The 17,990-nt window shown below is 53.7% G+C and overlaps 1 protein-coding gene across 8 annotated transcripts in view; it reads left to right on the forward strand.

The window, feature by feature from the left end:
• The window catches only part of CUEDC1 (CUE domain containing 1), a 94,487-nt gene that overhangs the window by 68,830 nt on the left and 7,667 nt on the right, over nt 1-17,990 (forward strand). For 7 of the 8 annotated variants that reach the window (XM_021929079.2, XM_021929077.2, XM_021929078.2 and 4 more), the window contains exons 2-7: nt 1,463-2,121; nt 7,220-7,347; nt 13,280-13,406; nt 14,142-14,334; nt 15,636-15,719; nt 17,818-17,889. In XM_021929079.2, the coding sequence (XP_021784771.1) occupies nt 1,780-2,121; nt 7,220-7,347; nt 13,280-13,406; nt 14,142-14,334; nt 15,636-15,719; nt 17,818-17,889 (946 nt within the window). In that variant the 5' untranslated portion in view covers nt 1,463-1,779. The other variant, XM_021929082.1, reaches the window with a different exon arrangement.

Genomic DNA, 17,990 nt, shown 5'->3' on the forward strand with positions numbered 1-17,990 from the left:
GGGAGGCAGAGGTTGCAGTGAACCAAGATTGCACCACTGCAGTCCAGCCTGGGCGACAAAGGGAGACTAAAAAAAAAAAAAAAAAAAAAAAAAAAAAAAAAGGAACATTTCTATATCAGCTGTTAAGATTGTGACTCCAAGTCCTAGAAAAGTGAAAACAGGTTTGCACCTGTTTCATCAAACTCAAGAATATTATTTGATGGAATGGTCTCTTAAAATCTGCCACTTTTCTACAATTAATGAAATTACTGTAAGGCTTGGAGTAGGCATGAAAAAGTCAGAGGTGGTGTTTTTAGGCACACTCCCTTCTCAGTGGTCTGTGCTAACAGAAATGCAACCTTGGCGGTGGTTTACATGCGTAGGTTTGAGTGGGCCAGGCAGTTTTCTGTGGCAGATTTAGGTCCCTCATTGTGCTTGCTATTCAGTTCCACCCATACATGTTGTCAGGACACTGTGCTGACCCTGGAGGCTGAGGGACACACATTGGCTGGGGCAGGGGAACTGGGCGTGGTGGGGATAATAACAGAATTTATGATGTATATGGTTTCTCAAGACAACTTTGAGAAAAAACTTCTGGGATTTTAAAAAATATTTAGGGACACTGAGTGTTCCACAAGAACAAACGTGTCTGTGATATAAATAAAGCATGTCGGCCTGACATTGGGGTGAGGATAATGAATTCCAGGAGTTGACAATGGCCTTGCATCTCTCTCTCTGCATCTCTCTGTTGGGCTGGTGCTTCTCAGGGGAGCAGACTGAGTTATAGAGCCTGACATGAGTTTACCAAGAGTGGGAAATGGGCCTCCCCATCAGCCCGAGGCTCTGCAAGGATGGAGCTCTGTTTCCTCTCTCAGGCCAGAAGCTCCCGGTGACACTGGAGGGTCCCGTTTCTCATCACTGCTGTCCCTGGGGTTTGGTGGAGCTCTGCACAAGATGCCTGCCCTGGTGGTGGGACCACGACGTTGGGGCAGTGATGTGAGAAGATGAGAACAGGGACTAGAGATCAGAGAGGCAGGACATCTTTAAGAGCCCCTCCTGCCTCAGTCAGCTCTTCAGGGGTCCTTAGCAGTATGTGTAATGGTAGAGACCAGTGGCTTGGGGGCCATATGTCCCAGATTCAAATCCTGACTCCTCCACTAACTCAGCATCTATACCTCACTTTTTCCATCTGCAGCATGGGGATACTAGTACCTACCTTACAGTACTGTCATGAGTTGGCCCCCATAGAACGCTTAGGATGGTACCTGGGTCGGAGGAAGCTCTTGCTAACTGATAGCTGTCCTGTGCTAGTAAAGAACTGCAGGGATTTCATTATTGAAGCTGGGGAGAAAGCAGGAGGAAGAAGCAAGTCTCCCTTGAGCATGGTAGGGGTCGCGCCTCCCTGCCCTCATTTCTTAATAGCCCTTGGCCTGAGCTCATGTTTTGCTAGTCTCGGCCCTGACTCCATCTCCCTCGGTTTCAGGTGGGACCATCCGTGAAGCTGGTGCCAGGATGCCCCGGGGGTGTGGATGACCGGCCGCCCAGCCCCAGCACGGCCCGGTCCCGCATGCCACCGCCCCGCGAGGACCACTCTCCGAGGGCCGCCTGGGGCCCCGCGCACCCGTAGTCTCCTAACCCGGAGCCCTCGGCAGCCCATTCCTGCCTGGCCACCCGGGGCGGAGGAGGCGCTGGAGTGAGCTGCCCGAGGCCGCAGAGCAAGCAAGCGGCTGACCGCGGAAAGACCCCGGGGAAGGGGCTTTGCGGCCGGCTAGAAACATTTTCTCCAAGCGGCTCCGCAAAATGACCAGCTTGTTCCGCCGGAGCAGCAGTGGCAGCGGCGGGGGTGGCACAGCCGGGGCGCGCGGGGGCGGGGGAGCCGCGGCCTCCCCCCAGGAGCTCAACAACAGCCGGCCGGCCCGCCAGGTGCGCCGCCTGGAGTTCAACCAGGCCATGGATGACTTCAAGACCATGTTCCCCAACATGGATTACGACATCATCGAATGCGTGCTGCGCGCCAACAGCGGTGCTGTAGACGCCACCATCGACCAGCTGCTGCAGATGAACCTGGAGGGCGGTGGCGGCGGCGGCGGCGGCGGTGTCTATGAGGACAGCTCCGACTCGGAGGACAGCATCCCTCCGGAGGTAGGGGCGCGGCCCAGGTAATTCCAACCACCGTTGGAACCTCTAAGAAGACCTGGGTTACTCCGCTGTCTGGGTTCTAATTAGCAAGCAGCCTTACTTCCCCTAGGGAAAAGTACCATCCGTCGTCAGTGACCTTATTTTATGGGCAGAAATCATGCAGTCATTCAACAAACACTGAGCACCCACTCAGTGGTGTGTGAGACGTGGCACTAGACCCTGAGTCAGGAGGCATCACAATCAAGGTGCTTGTTACAAATGCAGGTGCCTGGGCCCCACCCCAACATACTGAACTCCACTTCCAGGCCTAGAGTTCGCTAGTGGCCAAGTTAGACCAGATTTCTGCCGTCCTGGAGCTCAGAGTCCAGTGTGGACTAGAAGCGGGAGTCCCGTACTGACGGCCAGAGTGGTAAGTGCTCGATGGAGACGTGGAAGCAGCAGAAAGGGGTGGCTTCCCAGAGGAAGCGATGGCTAAGCCCAAACCCTAAGCGGAGACCCAAAGGAAGAGTGAAGCCAGGGGAAGGGTGTGTAGGCAAAGGGAACAGCTTGTGCATAGGCTAGGAGGTGAAATAGTGTCTGACTGGCTAGGGAACTGGCAGCGGGACCATCTGTCAGGGTCCTAGAGTGAGAGGAGATCAGTGAGGTTGACAAAGCCCTGACGCTGAGAAAAAAGAGTGTGGCTGTATCCTGGGAGCATAGCCATGGAAAGGTAGTGAGGAATCAGACTTGCCAGTTAAATCCCTCTGACTGTGGCCTGATGGAAGCAGTAGTGAGCCATAGCCAAGCAGTCTCTCCAGAGAAGTGACTGGAGAGAGGGGACCTGCGTACTGCATCAGTACCCATCTGCTGGAGTTTGTGAGTCCCTCCCAGTCCCACCCGAGTTCAGTGGACATCTGGCCTCCTAGTATCAGCAGAGCCTGAGGTGCTTGGTGCAGAAGGGTGAGGCACACAGAGCCTGTTAATCAGAGGGGTGCTGTCCACAGGGCCATCTGGGACTTGCAGCCATGGACAAGACCAGGACCCAGCAGGTGGGATTTAACTCCACTCTTTATTGAGTCCCAACTCATGCCAGGCATCGTCCTAAGTGCTTTAGAGGTATCATCTCTACTTTTTTTGGGGGGGTGGCAGGAGACAGAGTCTTGCTCTGTCACCCAGGCTGGAGTGCAATGGTGCAATCTCAGCTCACTGCAACCTCCACCTCCCAGGTTCAAGCGATTCTCCTGCCTCAGCCTCCCGAGTAGCTGGGACTACAGGCATGTGCCACCACACTCGGCTAATTTTGTAGTTTTAGTAGAGACAGGGTTTCACCATGTTGGCCAGGCTGGTCTTGAACTCCTGACCTCAGGTGATCTGCCCGCCTCGGCCTCCCAACGTGTTGGAATTACAGGCATGAGCCGCTGCACCCGTCCCGATGTGTCATCTCTTCTAATCCTCACAAACTTTGTGCTGTGGCGTTATTATTACCCTCGTCCCTGTTCTCCATCAGTCATCCTGCAAGGCGAAGTCTCCTTGCTTTTCCTCCTTAGTGTGTGCTGCTGAGACTTCTCCTGGGGGTGGAGAAGCTCTGTTGGCAAAGACATCTGGCTTATCCCTGTGTCATCTGCAGCACCCAGGACAATCCAGGCACATAGCAAGCACTTGGGGAGTGTTTGTTGAATGAATAAATGCTGCTGCTGTCTTTGTACAGTTTTCTATTGTCTCTCTCCTTGGGAGACCACTCCTTCGATCTACTTGGAGTAGGTGGTGGAAGGAGTATTGGAAAATATGGATCCTCTTTGTAGAAAGAAGGAGAGAGAGAGTGAGAGTGTGCGTGTGTATGTGTGTTGTCTGCAGATACAATTGACCATTGAACAATGCAGCTGTTAGGGGCAATGAATCCCCCCATGCAGTCAAAAATTCACTTTTTAATATAACTTTTGATTTCCCCAGAAATTGACTACTAAGAGCCTATTGTTGACCTCAAGTCTTACTGTTAACAGAAACAGTTGATTAACATATATTTTGTATGTCATATGTATCATATACTGTATTCCTACAATAAAGTAAGCTAGAGAAAAGAAAATGTTAAGAAAATCATAAGCAAGACAAAATATATTTTCTATTCATTAAGTAGAAGTAGATCATCGTAAAGGGCTTCATCCTCATCGTCTCACATTGAGTGGGCTGAGGAGGAGTGAGAGGAGAGGAGGGGTTGGTCCTGCTGTCTCAGGGGTGGTGGAGGTGGAAGAAAATCTGCCTGTAAGTGCACCCATGCAGTTCAAACTCATGTTATTCGAGAGTCAACTGTGTACGCTTTAAGTGTGAACTGGAAAGAAAGCTCTCTGCAAGCTCTGACCCTTTCTGCAGTCTGATTTGCCCTGACAGTCTGGCAGGTAGGGTAGTATTTCCTCCTTTGTCCAAGGCCCCCACAGCCCTATAAACCTCTGCAAGGCTTCACCACCCCCTAAGTAGGCCCTTGCTGTATGTGCACTTCTGTTTTTCTAAGAATCTTGCTTTCCAAATTGAGCCCCCTCCCCTCCCTTGGCAGTCTCCCCAACCCCCCACCTTTGGAACTCTGCCTGGGCCCATAGGCAGGCAGCTCCTGAGCCAGCGGAAAGTGCTTCGGAAAATTTATGAGCCACAGCTGGAATGACAATAACTGCTGAATGGAAAAAAAAACCTTTCTGGGGGCTGATGGATGGTGGGCTGGCCCGAGGGGTATCCTTGCCATGGAGAAATATCTCCTGTCAGATAAATGGCCTACACCCTGCCCCCCTGGAGCACCTGGCAGGCATCCATCACCCACAATGAGTTAAGCCAGGAGGCTGAAAAGCCCAAAACTTCAGCACCTTTAGAGCCAGAAGAACAACCTCTTTGTGGCTGGTGGCAGTGGGAGGGAGAGGCCAGGGAGACCAGCAGCGCTGCTGGGGTTACTCTCCTTGGGCCTCAAGCCCTGCATTCTGGAGCTTGCCTGGCCGGCCATCTGCCTTCTCTGTGTTTCCCAAGTCCTCTCCAGGAGGCTCTGATGAACGTCTGTCTGGGCTTGCTGCCCTGGGAGGCTGCACGGAGGAGCTGTGTTGGGGGGCCTCCTGGTGTGGCTGGGGAGGCCTGATTGCCCTAAGTCTAGGGGGCTGACTGCTGCTGGCCACGGTCAGAGGAAACCCCAAGCAGCTTCCTTTAGGGGACAGTTTCTACTAAGCTCTCCTCCCCTCCTCAGCCACCTCACTCTGACCCACATCAGTGGGAACAGCCCAGGCCAGCCACCCAGACCCACCACTGCTAGCCTCAGGCCACAGCCCAGAGCCCTATCCCTCAGAGCAGAGGGGTCTGGGAAACAGGGTGTCGGGGCTGGGGGACAGCAGCAGTAAGTTCTCTGAATGAGCCACGTACTTGCGGGGCCACTGTCCTGTGCCAGGCACCAAAGATTCGCCAGGGAACAGGAGCAGCGCTTACAGTGTTCTCTTTTTTCCTTTCTTGTGGAAATTTAGGGTAAGCAGAGCAGTGGCCTGCCAAGTGCTACATTCTTCCTTTCCTGCAAAAGCATCTGTTTAAATACTTTCGGCCTCAAAGGAAAGAACGTTAGTGCATTCCAGGGCGCAAGGCCTCCTTGGGTTGAGCTAGCTGTGTATGCGCAGAGCACTGCAGAGAGCACGTGTGCATGTGTGTGCATGTGCGTGTGTGTGGGTATGTGTGTGTAGGTGTGCTCACACGCACAGGCTCACCTCCCTACCCACCAGGTGCCCCTGGCTGGTCTCAGAGCAGAGATGTACCAGTGCAGCCTGGCCCAGCCCAGGCTTATACAGGCAGCATGATTATGGTGACTTCTGCAAACTCACTTGAGGTCTGGGGGCTCTGGGGCACCTGAGAGTCAGAGCCTCTCTGAGCTCCTCCCATGTTCTTTGATCTTGGAGGAGATGGGAACAGAGTTGTGGGGAGTGAGCGGGAGGTGAAGGTGTAGGCCAGGTTGGGCTGTGTGGTGAAGGATCTCCCAGTCAGGGGCCGCCTCCTGTGGTGGATTACTTGAGGTCAGGAGTTCAAGACCAGCCTGGTCAACATGGTGAAACCCCGCCTCTACTGAAAATACAAAGATTAGCCAGGGGTGATGGTGCACGCCTGTAATTCCATCTACTTGGGAGGCTGAGGCAGGAGAACATATACTTTGATGTCTGTGGAGTGTGCCAGAACTGGAGGGTCAGAGGTAGCCATGTGTTTAGCTGCCCCAAACTCCTCTCTGGGCCTCTGGGGAAGAATCTAAGTTGGTCAGTGGAGCAGGACCCCAGACTTTGCCCAGTCCTTGGCCTCTCCCTGGCCCTCTTCTTGGCTCCTGGAGAAGACAAGAGCTTGGAAAGGAGAGCAGGCATCCCAGGCACTCCCCTTGCTACTCTCCGCCCTGAGAGTCCAACCTGAGTGTGCGGCCAGTGTGCCTGAGGGAGGGATCCTTGTGGTCCAAGTTGAAGACTCTGTTCTAAAAAGCATGTGGCTTTTGCCATGTCACTTAGCCTAGGCCTGAGTTTCCTTCTGTGTCAAATGGGGTAATGAGCCATATCCTACAGCACCAGGTTGTTCGAGGTTAAGGTGACATCAGAGACGTGGAGGTACTTTGAGAAAGGGTATGAATGATGTTATCATCAAAGAATAGCGTGGGTACAGGAGCACATGAGTCACACGCGTGCAGCTCAGTGGAGTTTCACAGCGTGAATAAAACACATTATCAGCACCAGCTCAAGAGCCATCATCCCCAGAACCTGGAGTGCCCCTGGTGTCCATTCCCGCCCTTACCCGCCCCACAGAGGGCACATCGCCCTGACCCTTACCACTGTGTGTTTGTTTCTGCCTGTGTTTGAACTGCACATGGAGGGAGAATGCTGCTGTGAACATTCTTTTGGGGACATATACTTTGATGTCTGTGGAGTGTGCCAGAACTAGAGGGTCAGAGGTAGCTATGTTTAGCTTTTTCAAAAAGGCAGTTTCCTAAAGTGGTGATTGTATCGATTTACACTCCCACTAGCAACACACAGAGTTCCTTTATTATACCTGCCCTCCCACACTTGATTTTGTCTAAATGGTATTTAAATTCAAGGAGGGATGATTAATATTTCTTTCTCTGTTGCCTCTGATTTAGATCTTGGAAAGGACTTTGGAACCCGATAGCTCGGATGAAGAGCCACCGCCTGTGTACTCCCCGCCAGCCTACCACATGCACATGTTTGACCGGCCCTACCCTCTGGCTCCCCCGACTCCGCCTCCCCGGTGAGAATCTGTCATGTCTCAGAGCACAGGGTGGTAGGGAAGAGGATCAGTGGCTGGGGCTGTGTACAAACAACAGGAAACTTGGCTGGACCCCTCAGTATATTCTCCAAGAACAGGCTTCTACTGCAGCAAGAGACATTTTAGCTAGATACCAAGGAGAACTTGCAAAAGGTAAGGATTGCAAGCGCAAACATTTCCTAAATTCCTACTGTAGGCTAGGCGGTGTGTCTCGTACCATATGGGACACAGAGTTAAGTAAAGCTCAGCCTCTGCTTTCTGGGAGCTTATAGTCAAGGGAGATGCCAGAGTAGGAATGACAAACAGGGAATGTGTACTGACACTTCCCCTCCCAAGCCCACAGCAAACATGACTGATTCATCACTGTGCTCTTTCCTGCTGAGTCAAGACAGAGCCTCAGATCCTCCTGAACACAGAACACAGCATTCCCAGCCAGTCATCAGTAATTGATGGAATGGCTAGCTGCCATCCTTGGGCTAGGGATGTTGTGGGGATTTTTAAGCAGTGAGAGCAAGTCTCTTTCATTAAGGTAGTTTGATAACTGGAGGCAGGGAGGTAGACTGCAAGGTCCCTGGAAACTTCTTCCAGGTTAGAGACTGTAATTTGGAAGCTTAAAATGAAGCTAGGCTGGGCACAGTGGCTTACGTCTGTAATCCCAGCACTTTGGGAAGCCAAGATAGGTGGATCACTTGAGGTCAGGAGTTCAAGACCAGCCTGGGCAACATGGTGAAACCCCATCTCTACTAAAAATGCAAAGATTAGCCGGGGGTGGTGGCGCACGCCTGTAATTCCATCTACTTGGGAGGCTGAGGCAGGAGAACCGCTTGAACCCGGGAGGCAGAGGTTGCAGTGAGCCAAGATGGCGCCACTGCACTCCAGCCTGGGCAGCAGGGTGAGACTCTGTCTCAATAAATAAATAAATAAATACATAAATAAATAAATAAGCAAGCTAGTTGCCAACAAGGTCCCACGGGTCTCTGGGGTGCTTGTTTTTCTGGGCTCCACGTTTGTGCTGGGGCTGCTGGAGCTGGGGTGTGGCCTCTTTGCCCTAGAGCTGCTGTTTCTTAGAATGGCTCAGGCCTGGAGTGGTGAGGGGGTGCGGAGATGATGGGACAGGGCGCCTGCCCCAGTTGGATCTTCCTTTCTCCCCAGAACAGCCCTAGAGCAGTGGTGAACTCTGTTATCACACAAGTATAGCTAGCATTGACTAAGCACCCTTCCAATGCCAGAAGCAGAGCAGGTTCTTTACCTACACCATTACATTTAATGCAGAGGTGGGCACTGTTGTCATCACCCCTATTTATGGATGAGGAAACTGAGCCTTGAGAGATTCCGTAACTTCCCCAAGACTAAGAGCTGGAGTTTGAATCCAGGTCATTCTGACTTAAAGCTAATCACTCTTCACTGCTGTGTCCTGTCACCTCCCGAATGAGAAAAATCTCTGTGATTGCAGCTTAGGGAGCTCATAGAGTCAGTCCTAGAAAGTTACTGAGGGAGGAGGGAGGGAAGTGTTTTGAGTCAGGGACAGGAACAGAGCTGGGATCTTTATCACGAATGGTACCAGGAGCTGGCAGGCTGTACTGGAGTGGGAGGTGGGGAGTGAGTGAGTGGGTCTGGGTGAGACATAGGCAGGACTTGCAGCCTGGGATGGATCACAGAGCCCTGGGCTAAATGATTTTCCTTTCTTTGACTTTTTGTTTTTTTGAGTCGGTGTCTCACTCTATCATCCAGGCTGGAGTGCATTGGCATGATCTCTGCTCACTGCAACCTCCGCCTCCCAGGTTCAAGTGATTCTCCTGCCTCAGCCTCCTGGGTAGCTGTGATTACAGATGTGTACCACCATGCCTGGCTAACTTTTGTATTTTTAGTAGAAGGGGTTTCACCATGTTGCCAGGCTGGTCTCGAACTCCTGATCTCAGGTGATTCGCCCACCTCGGTCTCCCAAAGTGCTGGGATTACAGATGTAAGCCATTGGACCTGCCCCGACCCCCACCTTTTTTTTTTTTTTTTTTTAAATATTCCAAGATACTTTTGCAAAAAGTTCAGTTTCTACTAGGCAGAGAGGTTCCACCTATTTTTCAGAAGGGAAAACTGAGGCCATAAGAGAAAGGAGTTTTTTTTCTTTAAATAGAAACAGGGTCTCACTATGTTGCCCATGGTGAATTTGAACTCCTGGCCTCTAGCGGTCCTCCCGCCTCAGCCTCCCGAATAGCTGGGACTACAGGGCATACCATCATGCTTGGCTGAAAATCCCAGTATAAATGTGGTATGGATATCCACGCCACATCCTCCCTCCCTACTCTGGCTGGGGGGCTGTTCAGCCTGCTGTGGGGGCGGGGGGGGCCAGGGTGGTGCAGTTCAGTGATGGGAGTCCCACTTGGGGGCAAGGTAACCTCAGCACTAGACCAAGGCTCAGGAGACCCTGTGGGCTTTCGACAAGTTACTGCTTTTGCTTGAGGTTCTGGAGCCTGACTCAGGAAATGAAGGCTTTGCTGGGTTGGGAGTGGATGCACTGAGGAGAACTTGACTAGTGGAGTCAGACAGAAGCAGTCTGTTTTCCCCACCCCTTCCTTCACCTGCCTAGCTTAGAATTCTCCAGGCACCTTTGCAATGTGGCCTTTGGCTCATTGCTTGACCTCTCTGAGCTTTGTTTGCCTCCCCTGAAATGGGAATAGTAATTTCCATGTTAGCACTGAGGAGGACTGAATGAGATGTGTGTGGAGCACTTAGCACAGTCCCAGTTATAGACCAGATCTATAATCAGTGGTTTACTGCTCCCTCCTGTGCCCCAGCTACACTGGCTGGCCTCTGAGTTTAGCTCTAACATTGAACATTGAGACCAGAGACGAGGCTTCCCCCAGAGGCCAGTGTTCAGTAGAGGCACGGGTCCCTTTGCCCCAGGATGGCTCTGCTAGACCTGGGCCTCTAGGCCATCTCCAGTGCCTTGTCCAGTCCCTCTATCCAAGACATTCATTTCCAGCATTGACTGAATTGCCTGCTGTGTATGCAGGTGCTGAGCCGTGTGTGTGATGAGGTGGTGAGGACAGCACTCCTGAACCATGTGTGTGAACCATGTGCTGAGCCATGTGTGTGATGTGGAGGTGAATACGGTGCTGCCTGTTTCCCCACACACTGCCAAGGAGATCAGGGTCTAGGGAAGCCCAAGACACAGGGGCAGGGAAGGCTGCCAGGAGAAACTGATATCCAGGCTGTGACCTGAAGGTCACATTGGCAGTAATGTGGAGAAGCAGAGGACAGGGAGGCGCTCAGGCAAAGAGGGAGCATGTGCAGAGGCCTGGAGGCAGGAAAGAGGGCCCATCTGGGGGCCTCCTGGAAGTATCTACCGGTGGGTAAGGCTGGAGAGGTAAGCAGATCAAGAGCCCTGTGGCCTTCCAGGGAGCTTCCATGTTCTCTTGCAGCCAGCCGGGGAGCCATTCAAGGGCCTTAACCTGGAGAGCGACACAATCAGGTTCATGTTTTAGGATTCTTCCTCTGGCTGCTGAGGGAGATCAAATTTGAGTGGGGGAATGGCCTGGCCCCCTTCTGCTACCTCCAGTCACTGGGGTGCCGAGAACCTGCAGATGGGGCAGAGTTTGGGAGCGTGGGCATTGGCCTGCTAGGGCAAGAGAGGCAGGGCCACCCCCGGGAGCATGCTTCAAATGTCACGATCCCTGGGTCCAGGTTTTGCCTGGATGATGTGTGTGTCCTGGGACATGGCTTGAACCACCACCTCTGGACTTCAATGTCCAGTTTTTACCAAAAATTTTACCTGGAAGGCCTGTCTCTGAAATCCCTTTCCATCAGGTCTGATGTTCCATAGGTAAACCTAGGGGTCCGATGGGGCTTGAAGTTGTAGTTTTGGGGTCCAGAGTCAGAGACTCTGGGCTGGGAAATCCTCCCACCTCTCTCCTTCCCCTCCCCCAGCCTGTCCTTCCCTCCATCTGTCTGAAAGAAAGACAGTCTCTGAAACCCAGGGGACCCATCCACACAGGCCGCCTGCTGTTTTTCCGTTAAAATTACAGCCTTGGAAGTTTTTTTTTTTTATTTGCGTCTCAGCTCATTTCTGACATTCCTTTCCGACCACAATGGAGTTGCCTGGGCTGCCTGTGCTCAGGGCCCCCTGGCTCACGCAGCTGTGGGCTGACCTCATCTCTACCAGTGCCAGGCAAGGGGCCGGGAGGGGGCTGGGCCTGGCCTTCCTTCAGGACCACAGGCCCAGCAGCAAGGAAACTTAGCTGAGAACAGGGGCCTCCTCCACCTTGTCCCCTTCTGCACTTGGAGTCCTCATGGCTAGAGGAATCCAGATGCACCTCTGAGGTTCTCCCTCCGCTGCTTTCCTGGGTGGCTCCGAGGTGTGGTTAAGTTGGGGGTGGGCACCCGTGTCCCAGATGAAGACCCTGAGACCCCAAGAACGGGTAATACCCCTGGCGAGGGTCCCTCCCTGCTGTAGCCTGGGGTGGTCTGCGAGTCCCTGAGAGATGGGGCTTCCTCTCTCCCCATCTCTGGCCTTTGGAGAAAAATGAAGCCTCCAACAGTGGCAGAAGGTGGCAGTGATGTAGAAAAAAATTGGCCTAGGAATGGGAGTCCTGGGTTGTGATGCAAGCTCCTCTCCAGACCATTCCCTCTCCCCTTGTGTCTGTGCAGCCAGAGGGTGGACGAGGCGTGCTGGGGTTCCCTTGGCTCCAGTCTGCAAGAGCTGAGCTCCCACCAGGCACTTAGCAGCTGGTTATCCCGTCTGCTGCCGCCCCCGCCCCTTCCCCTCGCCCCCGCCGCCGGCCACCCGCCCAAAATAGAAAAGGAAAGGAAGTTATTTCCATAGTCAGCTGCAGCCCGGAAAAGCTCCTCTCCAGTGAGGGGGCGGGCGGGATTCCTAGAGCTGGAGACCAAATCAAAGCCAGGCCCGAGAGAGCGAGAGCGGCCCCCACCGCCCGGCCCTCGGCTGCCTTCTCAGTGTGCCGTTTCCCTGACTCAGCGGAACACGTGTCCTGCGGTTGCCACGCTGCAGGCTGCCATGGAGCTGTGGGGAGCTCCTGGCTGGGCTCCGAGCTGCCCTCAGGCCCAGGGCGGTAGGGCGGGAGCCTGGGGGTCAGGGAGGGTGTGTGTGCCACCCCCTCTTCCTCTACTGCCTTGCCCAGCTGTTGGCTCTGCCATGGCACGGAGCTCCTGCCACACACACACCAGGCCTGGAAAGAGTGGTCCCGGAGCACCCTGAGAGCGAGATCCCTTCCACACTCACCTCTCCACACACTTTTCAGAACACTGCTCAGGACATGGCCTCCTGAGAGGCTCCCCAGCACCTGGGCAGGGAGGCAGCAGTTTCTAGCTAAGGAAACCGAATCCGAGAGGGGAACAGGGGCCCACCTAAGACTACCCCGCCGGCTGGTGGTTGAGCCAGAACTGGAGCTCGGATCTGCTTTACCCTCTGTACGGATCCTGGCGTCCCCATATGCCCCCTCTTCAGCAAACCAACATGCAGCAGGCTGTGCTGTTGGTGGCTTATGTGTCTGTTCCTTTGGACCATACCTGTCACTCAGCACCGTGAGCCTGGCACTGTGTAGGTGCTAGCATAGAAGCATGAAAGGATACAATCCCTGCTGTTTTTAGGGCACATTTGTAAACATCTATAGCTAAATCCACAGAGTTCCACATGTGCACCATGGACAGACAGCGCTGAAGGTCTAGAGACCTGGGCGGGCATGTGACTGGACAGCATGAATGGCTGGGGAGTTCGCTGAGGCCGGTGGAGACATCTCCAGTGATGACACAAAGTGACGGGCCTTTGTTCTGGGGGCAGTGGAGGCCATGGGAATCTCTGAGCAGGATCTGACCTGCCTGAGGACCTGGTGTGATGGGGCCAGGAGACCTGGGGTTGGGCTTAATGACTCCCTCTTCCCTGTCACCTCCCATCCCCTAGTATCGACGTGCTGGGCTCTGCAGCCCCTACAAGCCAGAGACGCTATCGGAACTGGAACCCACCACTACTGGGCAACCTCCCGGATGACTTTCTCCGCATCCTCCCCCAGCAGCTGGACAGCATACAGGTAACAGGGGCCGCCCCCGCCTTCCACTCCCACCTGCCTGTCCAGCATCTCTCTTTGCCCACACAATTTGTGCCAGCCAGTTTTACTTCCTGATGTTTAAACCCAGGCTGAGCTATTTCTGTTGCCCTGGGTTCGTAGGGAAGGAATGCTGAACTGAAAGCCTCACTTCCTGCCTGGGTCTGGAGGTTTCCTGTTCTATCCAGGGAAGGTGACAGCCTAAGGAGGCTGTCTGCTGCAGCAGTCACCTCGGGCTGGAGAGAGGTGGGCATGGGGTGGCCAATGGTGGAGGGCCAGAGCACCCACCTTCCTCCCTCGGGAAAGGGCCAGAGGCAGCTTCTCGATAGATGTTGGCATGCCCCAAGGTGCCCCACAGCGGGGCAGGTCCACCCTGAGGCTGCTGGTGCCAGGAGAGGGTTGAGTTTGGGAATCCACGTATAGGCTGTTCCACAGTTTGCAGATTTCTTTTCAGGACTGTTCAGGTTGTAGATGAAGGTATGAGGTGGTCCGTGGCGTGGAGGAAAAATAGTTTTTAGGCTACTGCTGTGTCCCCTGCAGTGAGGGCTCTGACCTGTCCGTTGGATTTTGGCTTGCCACTAGGTTCCATTAGGAGGTGTGAGCCTCAGGTGAGGGCTAGAGGATGTTGGACAGGGCGTGTGTGCAACCAGAGGGATGTGGATGTTTGTGCAACATGTATCCTTGTGTGTACACGTTCAACATGCTCGCCCCCCTCCTCAGGGTAATGCTGGGGGCCCCAAGCCTGGGAGTGGAGACGGAGGTCCGCCTGCCATGACTGGGCCAGGGCCCCGAGACCAGGAGAGCCGCTGGAAGCAGTACCTGGAAGATGAGAGGATCGCGCTTTTCCTACAGAACGAGGAGTTCATGAAGGAGCTGCAACGAAACCGCGACTTCCTCCTTGCCCTGGAGAGAGGTGAGCAGTGCCTGCAGCCACTTCTCCCTGGCTGAAGAAGGGAGGTGATGCTGGCTTTAGCCTTGGGGCTCAGGAAAGCACTGAGCTGGGGGCTGAGGGGCCAGGTGCTTTCTGTCCTACTGAGCCTTGACTCCCACCAAGTTATCCCATGGGAGCCTCAGAATTCTGCCTATGGGGACCTGGGTCACTAACCCACCCCTTTCTCCCTCGGGACTCAGAGGAAGAAGGGTGTGCACTCTTAGGCCTTCTTCCCTTTGCACACCTGCTCTGTGCCAGGAACTGGCCTTGGCACAGGGCAGCAGGGAGAAGAGCACTGCCCCTCCTCACAGAGCCCCAGCCCCAAGGCAGGCGTGATGTGTCTGGAGCTCCGGGAACAGAATGACTGGGTTCGTGAATGCCAGGGTTGGGGAGGCTCTTGAGTGGAAGACCTTAGAGCAGGGGCTCTGGAACTTTGCAGGTATTTGGGTTGTCTCTGGGTTGGAGACCCTGCTCCCCAGCCTGGCTACCTTTCCCCTGCAGGGTGGGAGTGCGTTTGGGATAGAGGAAATGAGAGGGCAGTGGAGCTCTGTCCCTGTGATGGCCACAGTGTGAGAGCTTGTGTGTGTAACTGATGGTGTGTTGGTGGGGGAGGAGCAAGTTGTGCAGGGAGAAGGCTGGGCTGAGGCCCAAGGTTAGCCCCAGCTCTGCAGCAAAGGTGCTGGAAGGCTCAAGGCCTTTCCGTTTATTTTTTATTTATTTATTTTTTTGAGACAGAATCTCCCTCTTGTCGCCCAGGTTGAAATGCAGTGGCTCAATCTCGGCTCACTGCAATCTCCGCCTCCCAGGTTCAAGTGTTTCTCCTGCCTCAGCCTTTCAAGTAGGTGGGATTATAGGCACACACCACTGCACCTGGCTGATTTTTGTACTTTTGGTAGAGATGGGGTTTCACCATGTTGGCCAGGCTGGTCTCAAACTCCTGACCTCAGGTGGTCTGCCCGCCTTAGCCTCCCAAAGTGCTGGAATTACAGGCGTGAGCCACCACCCCTGGCCACGCCTTTCCTTTTAAATGAGAGTTTGGACTCTACAATCTCTCCGAGTCTTTTAATTCTGACATTTGAGATGGCTGTCAGGCAGTAGTTTCTCTTACTGCTGGTTCTTTGAGAGCTGGTAGATGTTGTGTGCACTCATATTTTGGGTGCCCGTGTGTGCTCATGTGCGATTCTGGGGACTTAGCCTCTAGCAAACTACCGTATCCCAGCCCAGCCTGTCCCTGGGAGCCCAGGAGCTAACCTCCCTGACCTATGAATGTGGTCCTTTTCCAGATCGATTGAAATACGAATCCCAGAAATCTAAATCCAGCAGCGTGGCTGTCGGAAACGACTTTGGCTTTCCGTCTCCTGTCCCAGGTAACTTTGCCTTCTGGGGAAGAAAACCTAGAGGCATGGGGGGGCTCATACCCAACTTTGCTTTGCATATTTGGAGTTTGGGAGTAGGGTGAAAAAACAGATTGTAGGAGGGGGCGTGGGCCTCCTTAGCAGGCTGGTGGGGCCGCTTCTCCCCCGACCTCCATATCCACTCCATTTAGCTGCTCTGGGGTCTTTCCAATCCAGCCACTGCTGGGCTTCTGAGCCCCCATTTGTGATCAAATAACATAGGCTGGCTGAACTCTCAACCTATGCCTTGAGTATAGGCTAGTCAAGGACACATGGCCAGGTGCAGTGGCTCACACCTGTAATCCCAACACTTTGAGAGGCCGAGGCAGATGGATTGCTTGAGTCCAGGAGTTCAAGACCAGCTTGGGCAACAAAGTAAGTCCCCCTGTCTCTACCAAAAAAGTACCAAAATTAGCTGGGCATATTGGCATGTGCTTGTAGTCCCAGCTACTCAGGAGGCTGAGGTGGGAGGATCACTTGAGCCCAGGAAGTTGAGGCTGCAGTGAGCTGTGATTATGCCACTGCACTCCAGCTTGGGTGACAGAGTGAGACCCTATCTCCAAAAAAAAAAAAAAGAAAAGAAAAGAAAAGAAAAGGACTCCAAACTGCCTTATGGTGGGACTCAGAGACTGATAACTCTTGGTCTGTTTCCTGAGGAAGTTTATGGTCTTGTAAGGAGAAATGCCCAGAAAACAGGTAGAACAAACTAGCAAAGCTGAGGACTTATTGATTTTAGCAAATGCATGGAAGAAAAGGAGGGCAGGATTAATCTGGGGAGTTGACTCATTCATTCATGACGTAGCTGGAGAATATCTCCCATCTGTTGGGCCCTGCCCTAGGTGTTGGAGGAAGAGGAATTTCTAGCTTTGTGTACAAGGTGGTGGGAAGTAAGAATTGCTGGTAAAGAGGGCCAGGCTCTTCTGCTCAGAAGCTCTAATGGCTGAAGGAGGGTTGGATGGGGGTGAGAGGTAGCAGTGCTCCTGGGATGCACAGACTACTGGGTTGAGCCACAGCTGGGAATGACGACCTGGTGCCTGTGTGTGAACAGTGGCCCCTCGTCAGTCAGTGCCCCCTGCCCCATGCATACACAAGCCGCCCGCCTCGGAGAAAGGCTCTTGCCTGGAATAGACCTTGCATCATGCAGTAGAGTTGGGGGTGGAGGAGCAGAGGGATGGGGAGCTGAGCTGACCCCAGCTTGAAGGGAGAAAATCCTGTGGAACTGACTCATAAGCAGCAGGCTGGGCGCTTAGGCCTCAGCAGATGTGCAGCTGGGAGTTTTAAGCAGGAGCCTCTTGTCCTTGATCCTGAATTAACTAGAGATACCGGGGCTGCTGAGATGGATCAGAATGACTCAAAGGGGACTTAGCAGGCAAGGTGACTGGGGATTAACCAAGTGGCAGAACAGAGAGCAGGGGTTTCAGAAAGGCAGCAAAAGACCCAAGCGGATGCCGAGCGAGCCCAGGAGACCGCGTGGCCGGCAGGGTTCTGACTCCAGGACTAGTCCCATTCTATTCCTACTCATTGTCTAATAGCCAGAAACCCTGTGGCTGGGAGGGAGCAGTGGATGGGCTTACCCTGGCAGGAAGGACAAGGGACTTGCTACAGGTGAATGCCGGCTCTGAACCAGCACCTCATTTGACTGTCACATGAATGTCGGGGTGCAGGAGGCCCCTTGTGTGCTGGTGAATGTTTCACAGCCAACTCTGGGTGCAGCAGGAGCCTGATATGTAGTGCTTGGTGACCTCCATGGTGGAAATACTCCCAAGCTACCACGGTGATGTCATGAAACATGGAGTTGGTCAGAGCGTGAACAGCTGGGAGCAGACACAAGCCGGCTCTCCGCACACACAGTAGACCACTAAACCCTCCCCATTTTTACAGAGGAGGAAACAAAGTCCACAAGGGGAAAGAGGAGCTCCTGGAACTCCACATCCTCCTTGCTTTAAACTCCCTCCTGGTCAGGGAAGAATCCTGCTTGCTCTTTGCATTTGTCCTCAGATGGGTGGGTATGGCTGGGACAGCGGCCATGGCTGGCCACACTGGCCGGCCTTCAGCAGGTGTCTCCTTCCAGGAACTGGCGACGCCAACCCCGCTGTGTCTGAAGATGCCTTATTCAGGGACAAGCTGAAACACATGGGAAAATGTGAGTCCCGCTCAGGCCCCGCTTCTCTCCCCAGCTTTTCTGAGACAGGCCCTGTGGCCTCCCAGGAGTAAGGGAGCCCTCCAGAATGTGTAATGCAGCTG

The sequence above is a fragment of the Papio anubis genome, chromosome 17 (assembly GCF_008728515.1).
Source record: "Papio anubis isolate 15944 chromosome 17, Panubis1.0, whole genome shotgun sequence".
Classification (NCBI taxonomy): domain Eukaryota; kingdom Metazoa; phylum Chordata; class Mammalia; order Primates; family Cercopithecidae; genus Papio; species Papio anubis.